This window comes from Aspergillus tanneri (assembly GCF_003426965.1).
Source record: "Aspergillus tanneri strain NIH1004 chromosome Unknown AapTan_4_pilon_pilon_pilon, whole genome shotgun sequence".
In the NCBI taxonomy this organism is placed as follows: domain Eukaryota; kingdom Fungi; phylum Ascomycota; class Eurotiomycetes; order Eurotiales; family Aspergillaceae; genus Aspergillus; species Aspergillus tanneri.
In genome coordinates, this window is record NW_022984631.1 from 3,863,581 (window position 1) to 3,876,788 (window position 13,208).

The 13,208-nt window shown below is 44.0% G+C and overlaps 4 protein-coding genes across 4 annotated transcripts; all 4 read left to right on the top strand.

Moving 5' to 3' along the window:
* Positions 1–1,055: 1,055 nt before the first annotated feature.
* On the top strand, positions 1,056–2,096 carry AKR7A2 (aldo/keto reductase family protein; the record flags this gene model as incomplete). The annotated part of the gene is made up of 2 exons (XM_033571089.1): positions 1,056–1,358; positions 1,416–2,096. 2 exons carry the CDS (start codon positions 1,056–1,058, stop codon positions 2,094–2,096), a joined length of 984 nt encoding a protein of 327 aa, XP_033427121.1.
* Positions 2,097–7,072: 4,976 nt separating this feature from the next.
* Positions 7,073–8,140, top strand: ATNIH1004_006462 (S-adenosylmethionine:tRNA ribosyltransferase-isomerase; the record flags this gene model as incomplete). Its single annotated transcript, XM_033571090.1, has 1 exon — positions 7,073–8,140. One exon carries the CDS (start codon positions 7,073–7,075, stop codon positions 8,138–8,140), a length of 1,068 nt encoding a protein of 355 aa, XP_033427122.1.
* A 1,024-nt stretch (positions 8,141–9,164) lies between these two features.
* ATNIH1004_006463 (uncharacterized protein) lies at positions 9,165–10,151 on the top strand (the record flags this gene model as incomplete). Its single annotated transcript, XM_033571091.1, has 1 exon — positions 9,165–10,151. The coding sequence occupies one exon, from the start codon at positions 9,165–9,167 to the stop codon at positions 10,149–10,151; it is 987 nt and encodes a 328-aa protein (XP_033427123.1).
* Positions 10,152–11,526: 1,375 nt separating this feature from the next.
* ATNIH1004_006464 (GNAT family N-acetyltransferase) lies at positions 11,527–12,276 on the top strand (the record flags this gene model as incomplete). The annotated part of the gene is made up of 1 exon (XM_033571092.1): positions 11,527–12,276. The coding sequence occupies one exon, from the start codon at positions 11,527–11,529 to the stop codon at positions 12,274–12,276; it is 750 nt and encodes a 249-aa protein (XP_033427124.1).
* Between the last annotated feature and the right edge of the window lie 932 nt (positions 12,277–13,208).

Sequence of the window (13,208 nt, forward strand, 5' to 3'; positions counted from 1 at the left end):
AGCTGACATGATACGGGCCAAATGGTGGAATCCCTGATCGGTTGATGACTCTTCCGTGCCCGCCAAATCATGGCCCCTGGTACCGAGATAGGCTCTGTTACCCAGGGTGTGGTAATACCATGGGGGTAGGTATATCTTTCCGGCAAGACACGAAGACGGGTGGAGTAACTGAACGGGGCGATTCCTATAAGAAGGCTTTTGCACCGGAAATTCTGTCTATATTATAGCCCAGCCATGAGTCCATTGCATCTTAATGGTACTTGGGTGATTATGTATCTTCTTTTATCCTAGAGGATAGGTATTAGAAGCTGTTATAAAGCTGTTTTATAGATCCTACTATAGAATTCTAGGTTAATTATGTTGATACTCTGGCTTTCTATTATAATGTACTATTTCAGCTCACTGACAGTTCGGGTTTCTAATAGTCGAATGGTTTTGTCTTCGCGATACAATATATGAACAAGCTTTGTAACGGATGCACTAATAGAAATTAGCTAGAATTTCTAGATACTAGGAGCGAAGCCTTGTGTTGGGGTAGATAGGTATGTGGACTGCTGCAATTATCCCTTTGCTGCGATTTGAGTCAGTGCTGGTGCTGCATTCCTGTCAGACATATTATTGTAGTCGCTCTAAAAATAAAGATAAAAACACATCATTTTTAAACTACTCACTACTATACAATGGTATGGATTGTCTCCACTTCGAACCGCTAAATAAAACCATATCTACGAAGTTGCTATTAAACTAGCCAATCACCAGGATACGAGGTTGGTCAGGCCTATGAATGAAACCTCTACCTTTTTACTGCTGTAGAATTGACCAATCAGTTGCAGAATTATATAAAATAATCTACCATATTCGATTGCATTTATAATCCATATTCTCCATTTGTATATCGTCCTCCATTTATAATCAATATACGTCATCTATGCCACACATGAGACAAGGGATATAAATTGTTCACTGTCTTCCCATTTTTTGGTAAACAACATAACACTCAGACATCCTTGACAATTGTCGGACTCTGATACAAGGAAGCTAATTCTACGACCAACATGGCCACCACTACTTTGACTCTGAAGATTGTTTTCGGTGCCGCCTTCTTCTCGGAAGGGAGTAGCCAACCTAATGTACCAGCGGTGGAAGAGATGCTGCAAGCGCTTCAGCAAAGCGGAGTTTCTACCCTTGATACGGCCCATATTTACGGCACGAGCGAGCAACTTCTAGGCGAAACCAAGGCCGCATCTCGTTTTACTATAGATACGAAGCATCCCGGCGGATTCTCACCTGGGAGCGGGACCAAAGAGAAGGTAATCGCAGGAGGTGAAGAGAGTCTGAAGAAGCTCCAGACGGACAAGGTGAGTTTACATAATGGGAACTATATACCCATGGACAGTCTTCTGACGAACAGCAAGGTCAATATATTCTACCTCCATGCACCGGACCGTGGAACCCCTCTGGAAGAGACACTTGCGGGGATCAATGAGCTATACGAGCAGGGTAAATTCAAGTACTTTGGTATCTCTAATTTCCGAGCCGACGAGGTTGAAAATGTTATTCGCGTGGCGAAGGAGAACCAGCTGGTGTTACCCACCGTCTACCAGGGGAACTACAACCCCATCTCGCGCAAGCAAGAAACTGAACTCTTTCCCCTGTTGCGGAAATACGGATTGGCATTTTATGCGTACAGCCCTCTTGCCGGGGGATTTCTGACCAAGACGGTGGAGCAACTGCTGAAGGGAGGGGAAGGAAGATGGGACCCGAATACTTTTCTAGGGAAGTTGTATAATGATATGTACAACAAGCCTGCCCTTCTGAGTGCGTTGGAGAACTGGGGCCAGATTGCCAAGGAAGCTGGGATCTCCAAGGCAGAACTGGCGTATCGATGGATGGCATATCATTCAGGTCTTCGGAGCGACCTTGGAGATGCACTAGTCATTGGGGCTAGCAGTGTTGACCAGTTGAAACAGACACTCCATGGGCTGCATCAAGGACCGTTGAGTGATGATATTGCGGGGAAGGTCGGGAAAGTGTGGGACGAAGTCAAGGATGAATCTCCTTTGGACAACTTCAATGATTGGTTTATTAAGCAGTGATAGTCGGGTTTGTTCCATGTTATTAGATGTATTATAGTAGTACTTCTATATAGGGAATATAATATATTTATTAAGAGATTGGCCTAGGAATAAACCATTATATTCTCAACAAGCGCAGAAAATTGCACTATGCTAATATATTGTGAAAATATCCAGTAGAAGCATTTTCAAATTGCAATCTTTGCCTCCGATCAGCCTATACATTCTTTCTGCCGCCGTGGGAGAGGGTTCCCTCGTGGATGTGCTTAGTCGTGTATCTACTCTATTTTCAAATTTCCAGTCCATATCGGTAGAACAAGAATGGAACCGGAATCAAGATGTCCGAAACAAAACTTAAAATACTGCTTGCCTAGCCGATCCCAAGAGTCGTATATATGGCAGGGGTGAAGACGGGGAAACTTGTATTAGTAAAAGTGTGTCGGTGAAGCCGAAGAAGGGCAAGAAACCCAAATTGGTCTGCACGAGTGAGGTCCCATCCGTGGCCGACCTGGTTGTCAGGATCAAGGAGCACGGACAAGTCGGTAAAAAAGACTCTCTTCTGCAGCCAAATGAACGCCGGCAAAGCCATCGACGTGGCTACGAAATGGTACAAAGCTAACGCACCACACGGACGCGGCCTAGTAGTAACCTTTAACGCGATTGTCGATGACGAGTGATTTTTGGAACAGGGTAAAGCATTACCTTAAAACAAGCAAGATAGTTTCCAGAAGCTTCTATCTCAGGCCTTCGCTGAGGCATCCGACAGGATGGTCCACTTCTTCACCAAGGAGGGCAATGATGGCACTAAAATGCCCCAGGCTGGGAGTATCCTGCCCTGATTCGCAACAGAACGTCGACAGGATTATCCAGGTTAGTTTCCAAGGCGACAAGGTTACCACGAAGATCATTTGGAAGAAGGGGGATCCCGAGTATCCCAAACTTCCCCGCGGTCAGATTGCGTATTCAGTTAAGTTGGGAAGGTGATTGTGTTGGAAGGTGGCTGGTGGCTAGGAGCTAGGCGACTTGTACGATGTATTGGCAGATATGACTGATATATTCTTCCTGTACACTCATCTAGTTATAAGTATAGGCTTGGAAAATGTACTCTAGGTGTATATTACACTCTGCTGTATGCAGGACTTTGAATAAGCGGATTTACCCTATGGGTGATCTATGGTGTTGAGTTGCGAGTGTCTATACTTTTCGCATTATCCTATACGATAACCAGTCAATGCTCCAGAGTATCCTGTTGTTTATTTAGAGCAACCCTTCGGCTCGGGCAAAATTTTCTACGGATATAGAAATTATGATTATTTAGTGACGTTAATGGTATAAATAATTAAACGTTGAGCATTATAATTTTTCATAATTATGAGCATTCGGGAAGTCAACGTATACAGGACATACCTTATATCAGCCAGACAGCATTATTCTGCTGCCATCGTTGCTGCCTATTTTTATAGTCTAGTTATATTTATATATCCGTCCTGCAGCTCGATCTGACGCGCCACTCGCCCGGTTCCTCATGATACGATGAATCTCATTTCCCTCAGCCTTTGGGGGAGGAATTCGCTAGACGGGTCCTTCCCGGTAACTTCACGTTAAAATACTTGTACTACTTTTAGTTAGCAAGTATAGCTCGTCTTAGAGGAATATATCATATGAAACACGGAGTAATAGACTTGTCCGTTAGTGTGCATATGTAGTAGCTATCTACTTATCACTACAGACAAGTAGCCTCCTATCTTAACCCTCTCCCATTATAACCCAGATTTATTCCTTTCATGTTCTATTCCCTCCCTATTTTTGAGTACACTTCATTCATGTCCACAACTCCAAACCTCCTCTAAGCTTGCGCAACCGGTAATATAGCCAAGGTAGCTCGTCTACTAGACAAGTCCCGCAAGCTGCAACATGGTTTAGAAAACACAATCGACCTCTCCTACCCGCCAGCAGAGCTGCTCAAGGTCGCAATATATGGGAAAACGGGGTCGATATTGTCCCAAACGACGCGGAGCTGATACATAAGCCTTCGGTGATTGGAGCGGTAGAGTTGGATGTGCAGAGGTCGAAACTCTGCTTCTGCCCCCATGAGGCCCGTGTGAACGGGACTACTGCGTTGGCGATCGCAACGGAGAAGGAGCATGCTGATGTGCGAAGGTTGTCGATTGAGAAGGGAGGCATGAATGGTATTGCGATACCAGAGTGAAAGTAGGATATATAATGTGGAATATAGCGTTTTCTATGAAAGTAGATGTCTCCTGGGTATTGTTAATTGTTGGGTGGAAAATTTCAACTGAGTTAAAATGGGTACCATGGCCTTGAATAGCCAATTCCTTTAAATATTGACAAAACCCAAGTTAATTATCTCATCCTTGAAAATGATCATATATCATACTTGAATATCAATCATACCAAGGGTTCAGATTAGATAGAATATGGTACATACTAATGAATCATTCAACCACTTTCAGAAGCAGCATACTTGCCGTTTCATGCATGGTGTATATGCAAGCTTGTCTTTGAGTGCCTCTACGAAAGCCGACCTCATCTAATCGAGGGCTGTTATCCTAGAAGAAACAGGCCGATCACCTTGTCTTTTGTTGGATATCTGGTGTGACAAAAAATAGCTCGCTGACGAGACTACTTGCAGGCCGATAAAAGGCGACGATACAATCATACTTGGTATAACTATGAAAAGATACAGAACGTGATGGCGCAAAGGTGTAGTTAAATACGTGCGGCACTCCACTGAAGTCGATTACAGATAACGGGATCGATTAATTATCTTTTAATTTTCCCCATGTCAGGTAACTTCCAAGAGTGCTGCAACCAAAAGCAGGTACCATAACCTCAGTACCCATTGGAATGCTGTTTACCAGATCACAATATTTTAGGCAAAGAGACACAATAAGATAGTATTAAGTTAGAGTAGATTGCAACAGTATTTCATTTCTTCTCCAAACTAGTCAGGTTGGATATTCATCAGCCAAATTCTCTTATTTATTTTTAGAATTCTTTCCTGACAGCCTCTACGCAAGAACAAGGATTTTACATTCTTCTCTATATAATAGATTAGTAATATATCCTATAGCTACATATAGAACTTTTTCTTAACTATTTTGGGATATTCTAGTGGCTTTAAAATTTGACGTATTGGAGATAAAGCCAATATGTGGACGAGAGATTAGCCATGTGCCATGGTGAGGGCCATCATGAAAATAATTAAGTGCAAACAGGGGGAATCCAAAGATGAGGAAAGAATCAGCAAAAGGCAACACGTAATTGAAGATGCTATTGCTGGACGGGGAAGCCAGAGCTATGAGGCAAGAAGGGATTGATGACAGAGGATTTAGAAGACTCGGAGATGTTGGGAGTAGAAAAAAAGAGAATAAATTGAAGATAGTATTTAACGAAACACAGTTAAGCAGATCTGGATATGTGGGACCTTTCGATGCTCAACACATTTTTTTTATCGTTTATTTCTTTTCGTTTTTCTGAAGCTATCATGAAGTGATGACAAATAATTATTATGACAAGGGATAAAGATACCAAGCACCATCGTTTTCGTTCCCCGAAGCATCTGCATCCATGTTTTGACCCTCACTGATTATCACGGTATCATCGACCAGACATACGACAATGAGATCATTGTTACAGGATGTGTTGTCAGAGTACTAGGATTTCTGGGTACGTCTATAGCTTTTGCTTCACTGAGACGGTCGTTGCAATGATTTGCCCGTTCGCTACAACAATCAAACATGCACGTGCTTTTGTGAGGGCGACGTTCGCATGACGATTGTCTTACGCGAAGCCCAGTTCACCTTTCATTTCCTAGTCGTAAACCAGTCCGAAATCATATGTCGGCTTGATTCCCTTGGATTGCATCAACCATGGCCACTGAGACCATGTCTACCTAGATGATATTCAATTTGTGGGAAAGCTTGATCATTGCATCAATGTATCCTTTCCTCTGGTCTGTGTATGTCGGTAAGGTGCAGCATGAAAAACCCTCCAATGCATTGTTGGTAATAAACTTATCTACCAAGTTCATAAGGCTATATAGGGTTGACGATGATCTTTCCATCCTTTATGTCGAGTCCGATCAGTCCCATACCCTTTTTGGACTCGACATCCGGTAGTTCACTAACTAATATGGATTGCTGTTGTTTATGTAATCTTATTGTCTCACCCCGTCATCAACAAGTCCAGAATGGAAAGTATCACAATCTCATTCCTGTCCAGAAATCATGGTAGGATGTAAGAGCAGTCCAATGTAACATTTTCGAGTTGTTCCTATGACGTAAGAACCCCTTTCGCACTGCTTTAAACCTACTGGATTTTGATTCTGTAACCATGACCTTGACAAACCCATGGGTGGGCCCCTCGACCTCCCGCCCATCCGCCCATCCGCCCAAAATTAAGCAAAAATAGTAATCCACATGACTAGTTCTATTTATGCGATTTTGTTTTGAGTATTTCTAACTATTTTAATTACCTGCAGATGCTGCGCAGGGACTAATATAGCGATTTTGGTATCAGATTTAGCTGAATCAGCGAGTTATCTATCCTAATTAGGATTTTACAAATATGTAGGACATGCCCGCGGGCCTCCCATTTGGCCCATTGGGCGGGTCTAACCACCCACGGTCCGGCCCATGGGTCGTCTTGGGGGGTCTGTCAAGGTCTAGTGTAACCTTAGCGTAGGACTGTCTGGAACTTTTCACAACAAAACTATGTGTGGCGTCGCTAAGTAGCTTTCTCAGACTGTATAATCATGCAGGCTCTAGATGCATATCTATGACGTCTAGATCCCATTTTTATGATGTATCTTAACTTGATGAATAATAGAACCAGATTATAAAGAGGAAGCTTTCTCTACAGGAGAAATCTATAAAACGTTCCTACTCGTGTTAGTCTGGATATTCCTGGGTGGTATATTAATATATTTGATTTAAGCCTTACCGCAACAACGGGTCTTCAGAAAGCAACGAATCATGAAGACCAAAGAGTTTGATTTTAAACAAGATGCAGGGGATATGCCCCACGATCCTGTTGAGTTGCGCGGCAAGGATCGCGACAGCGGAAGAATGATCGTGCTCGATCGCTCCGCAGCGAAGATCGATCACACGGTGTTCTCATCTATCTGTGATTATTTTCGTCCGGGCGATCTTCTAGTGTTGAATGACAGCTACATGCTGTCCAACACCTTGTGGTTTCAACATGGCGATAAGTCTGTGCAGCTAACCGTGTACGGTCACGAGGCCGACGCCACAACTATTATCGAAATCAAATCTCAGCATCAGTCGGAAAAGCCGGGACTCGTCTTGACATCAGTGAACGATGACCGGCTTACCTGTACCCTTCTCGAAGCGCAGCCCGACCGACTCTGGAAGGCGAAGTTCGAGCCCTCCGAGCTATTAGTGCCGACGCTGGATCGATACGGACAGCGTTTAGACCAGAGTATCCACCTCAATCCAACATACTGGAAAACGGTGCCCCAGGCCTACCGCTCCGTCTATGCCAAGTCACCTGGCTCGCTAGAGATTCCGTCGGCTGGGCTTCACTTCTCTAAGGAACTGTTAGCTCGGATTGCCGCCAAGGGGGTTGAGATCGCATATATCACACTGCATGTCGGAGCGACTGAGATTCTCGCAGTTCGCCATATTAGCGAGGAAGAGGTCGAGAATCACAAAGTGAAATCCGAGTACTTCGAGGTGGGAGACGAGACCGCTGCACAGATCAATCGGGCTCAGGAGGATGGCCGCCGTATCATTGCCGTTGGGACAACTGTCATGCGAACTCTCGAGACACTTGCGGCCGACAAGGACCCTCAAGCCCCCGTGCAGGCGCAAGCGTCGTGGACTGATCTCTATATTTATCCTGGGTTCAAGTTCAAGATGGTAGATGGGCTGCTGACGAATCTCCACCGGCCGCGGTCCAGCCACATCGTACTTACCGCGGCATTTGGGGGCAAGGAACTTGTTATGCGCAGCTACGCGGAGATTACTGAAAGGGGAGGATACGAGTTCGACATGTTCGGTGACAGCATGTTTCTCCTGTAGGCGCAAGGGCGACAGGACATAGGCTCGATGGGTTTTGTAAATTACATCGTTCTAACCTCTTAAGTCCCCAGAGTAGTTAACTGTTTTAGTGACTAAGCTATTTCAAATTTGGTGGACTTGTTAAACATCATTCTAATGAAACTACTATTTTTAGTGAATAATGTTGTGAATTGAGGCTCGATTCAGTACAATAGTTTCATATACAGAACTTATTTAGATTGATTTCCAATTTTCAACCAATCTGATGTTTATCTTGTATAAACCCTGAAGCTTACAGAAGAGAAGAATGTCAATTAATCTTCCTCTGAATCACAACAAATAACACTTGGAATTGGATGTAGATCTATGAATATTCAAATAATTGAGTAACTAAGTTAATAATGATACTATCTTACATAATATTCGTAGAACTGGCGCCAGTTGGTTCGGAATGTATGTGGCCTTTAGAGATGCTTTGTGAATTAGGGCAAGGTAAGTAGTAAGTATAGTGCATGACGTCATCTGATCGCCTGAATCACTCTGAGACTGTAATGGTGGAGGGAGGATTATAAGTTCAAAGATCATTTACCTAAAAAAGGGAATAGGCATCATAATAGGAGGTTCAAAAAGTCGCAGAATAACAGGTCACATACATAATCTCAACGCAGCAAAAGATAGTCTCATAGCGTTACTACTTGAAATTTACTGCTAACTCCTGCTGGGTATTCTTGGAACGTCACAATTCCTAGAACCATGGCTTCGCCGTCCGTACCAATGTTACGTTCCTTGCAAAATAGAAGCAGCGTTCATCTGCGATAATAGTTGATAGTATGACGTCAAGAGATACTATCTCAAAGACAGCTCCGCACAGATAGAAGCTGAGCTTGTGCAACGTTGCATATCGGCAAGGACAGGGTTCTGTGCCTATATATGACAGGGTAATTAGAAAGAGTATGGATAACTTCCTACCTACCTTGAGAAACAAGCGGGTGCGTTGACATGCGACCCCGCAGATTAGTTCTATAATCTGAAAGATACTTCCAAAATGCCAATTCTTTTTTGCCGTTCAAGTAGTCGACTCTTTGAATCCACTCCCTGTCCAGCACGCTGCATTATCCCCACTGGTGATCCTGATGCCTATGACCTTTACCCCAAATTTCGCTGGGCTTACAACAAGCTTACGGTTGCCGAGCTACAAGGGATCAAATGTGGGCCGCATGAGACTGAGCCTGATCATGATCTCTATCCTATCTTCAGCAAGCCTATTTACAACCTCGGAGGCCTGGGAGCTGACGCACGACTGATAAGGACGCAGGAGGACTACTGGCGCTCCCATACCCCTGGGCATATGTGGTCGGCTTTATTGACTGGGAAACACTATAGCACGGACATCGCAGTAATTGCGGGGAGACCAGTCTGGTTCGCTCATACAAGGGGTATGGCAGATAAAGACCAAACATGGGATTACTGGGAGGTCAATGTCACAGCAGATTGTACTGTACAGCAAAACATTGCCGCCTTCATTGAGTCTCACGTGGCTGGATATACCGGGATGGTGAATATGGAAACCATAGGGGGGAAGATAATCGAGATCCATTTGCGATTCTCCCCTCAGTGGCCGGATTTATACGGTCCTTGGTTTCTCCCTTCCCTTGTGGATCTCTATTGCGGTAAAGGATGGACCGGTCCTTGCTTGGCCGAAGCAAAGACGCGAACGGGCTACAGTGTGCCTCTGTTTGGTGACGAGAAATATGCCCTGATTAGCTCCACCATAAAGCACGAACAATTACGCGAAATGGAAATAGCGTTTAATGTTAGCAGTATCACAATGGGGTATGATAAGACGATGCCAATGGAAGGTCGGACACGACCAACTGGTGGGTTTAGGCTGGCTTGGATAAATGGGTTTGACCTGGAGAAGTGCAAGTTTGCGAGACGCATGTTTCAAATTTATTTGCACAATCTGTTCGATATCCAGGTGACTGTAGATCTCAAGGCACGGAGGGAGAGAAGGAAGCGAGATTTCAGATGAAGATTTTCAGAAATTTCCTGGTCATTTGTCCTGTGGGTATACTATTTACTAGCATATGGGAATATCAACTTATGTCGTCGGAAAACCGAAGATGACCGCCAGAAGCACTAATAGAAATTAACAGCAGATATCAACTTATGTCGAACGCAGTAGATTTAGCCATCAATATTCAATTCAAAGTTCTATTGGCCTGTAGCAGCCCGTCTACTGAAGCGTCTAGCTATGCAGGTGCTTCCCTAATGAAACAAGCACCAGAGGTCCTCAACGCCATATGAAATCCCATAAAGAAAGAAAGTATCAATTGCCCCCTTAATGTGCAAATGAGAAAGGAAAATCAGCTATCGCTATATAATCCAACATCCCACCGCTAAAACATCCGAAAGCAATGTCTCAACCGTCTTGCCACCCGCAGCTGCACCGTGGCCCTGCATAATAGGCACTTCGTCCCCTGCTGCATTCTACTGTTATGTTCACCTTCCGATTCGTCTTCGTGCCGGGTTGACTCCATTCCAACAGGCAGTCCAAACGCGTGCTTGCTGGACGCGTCCAAGACAGCCCTATATATTCTTAAGTTTTACACTCGCAGTGATTAGATAAAGTAGTAAATGGTAAAAATAGCTTATTTATAGTTAGATCTACAATAAACTCTACAACATAGCTGTTTATTGCATTTATATTAAAGGCAAACTTTTGAACACTAGAACTATGCTTTAGTTCTTCTGGGTGTATATATTATACATTGAAAATATATATATTAACTATATAGATTCAAATCCTAAATTAGTAGGGAATTAAATTATTAATATAACCGTACAAATACATTTTCTTTTTTAGTCACGTTTTACTCGAATGCGCTCAATCTATTCCCACCTCTTGCATGTATAGTGTATTTCTAGGATACAAAACCATTATATTCAGTCAGTATAACAGGCATCCAATTACTGCTCACTACTGCTGTCTCCGTGAGGGGACAGCTTGGAGGACGTGCTATAAATGTATATTTTGACCATGTTTTTATATCCATATTTGTTATTATTATATATTTTTTTAACACTCGTATTATAGCAACCAGCCTATGAGCCATGGAAATATTTATTTCTTTGCATAGTGGAGTTAATGCAGAGCACATGGTACATTATTTCAGTATTTCAATATCACCATACTCTTGACCAAACCTCCTATTATCACAGTTGCATTAGCACCGCCAGAAATGACTCATAAAGTGGCTTGGCAGACAGAAACTCCACTTGTCTCAATCATTTTAAACCAGCCCACCAGTGGCCGTTTTTATACGAACAGCCAGCCAAGAGGCATCCAGTCAGATATTTCCAACCGACTCGGGCCAATAAATTATCCCATATATGATCCATTAGCCATGCGCGGAACAAGAACCGATCAAGGACTGCTGCAACTTGAGGTAGATGCCATCTTCGGACTCGATTCTACATCATCGCAACCTGTACTTAAAGACCCAAAATATCGTGCGATATATGCTTGGTCCCTTTCCGCGAAGTTCCTTGCGCTTAGTCCTGAGATACCTTTTGGCCCTTCTCAATGTCATAGCTGTATCGACCAGGCCTACGAACCAGGAACCGTCCCAGAGGCTCTTGTTCATCTTTCAGAAACTTTCCCTGGCACTATTGAAGGAGGTCCCTGTTTTACATTTCCAGACCGACAGCTGACACCACCTTCAATAACACTGCCTATTTACGTGTCAGACTCGGCAGGCAAAGCTGCAGCTCGGGAATTCATTCGCCCCAGCAATTGGGAACCCGACGAATGGGCCGAGCTAATCACAGGATCTAAGGGAGAATGGGCTATGGCAGTACATGAGAAATCCCCAGTGTCTATTTGCTTTTCACCAGCCATGAACTCAACTGTAGCTGAGGCCGGTATCTGGACACATCCGGACTTCCGTGGGCGTCGTATCGCTCCAGCGGTGGTGGCCGCGTGGTCAGAGTGTGAGAGACGGAACAAAGAGATTCTCTTTTATAGTATAGCGGGAAACAACCTGTCTTCTCAGTCGGTGGCGCGCACATTGGGCTTAGACCCTCTGGGATGGATTTGGAAACTCCACAAACCGGCTCCTGATCAGGAGTCTTCTGGAGCTATCGGCTTGAGTTAGGACACCTAATGTAATAAGTCAAGAGGACATATTTGTATAGAACTACATGCCTAGTGCTAGTGTTACGAGTGTTGCATGATACTGCTCAAATACAGAATAGGCAACGCATTACTCATCCTTCATGATTACTGACGTCAGGATGCCATTCATGAGATCTGCAAGCCAAAAAACACGGTTACGATACTCTAATTTAGTCTCGAGAGTACGTCAGCCACAGATCCAACGGGAAGCCAATTTCCACATAACCTGGTTGTGCATGATGAGAAGGGACCAGTAAAATGACATGCATGCCCTGACAGGTTCAGCGGTTCGTGATACTGGTTTTTGGTTCTTGTTTTAAGGTTTAGATACACAACGTGCAGCTATAGCACCACTTCTGATAGTTGATAATAGGTTACCAAAACAGGTAGACGTACGGTATTGCCGAGGTCTAATACAAAGTTCCTCAAAATAGTATTCAACAATGGCAAAAACCTGCTGTTCAACGACGTACTCCGGGCAATTTTTTGTAAACCAGCCGTGAGCAAACTCCATCTTCCGACTGCTGTCGTCCCTGAATGGCGATGGTCTTATTGCAGTAGATGTATTCCAAAACTCATCTGTGGAAGGAATATATGCCATAGGGGATGTGACTTTCAAGGCTGAACTAATACCAGGTAGGACTCATAATATTGTTTGCTTTGCTCAGCACCAATAATATTCCTGGTTACTTTCAGTGCCGGCCCCCAACTTGGGAATCGTCGTTGGCCCTTCCGATTTGAATTAATCTAAGCTACCATATGAAAACCTCCCCACGGTCGACTTTTCGCACCTGAGGTAGCGTTGGCCCCAGTCAGGATCTCTGGAAAGTACCAGGCCAAATTACCAAACCTTGTTACCAACAGGTTCTCCTCTGTCATTCGCCTGATGACAAGAAGAAGAGCCCGACTCAG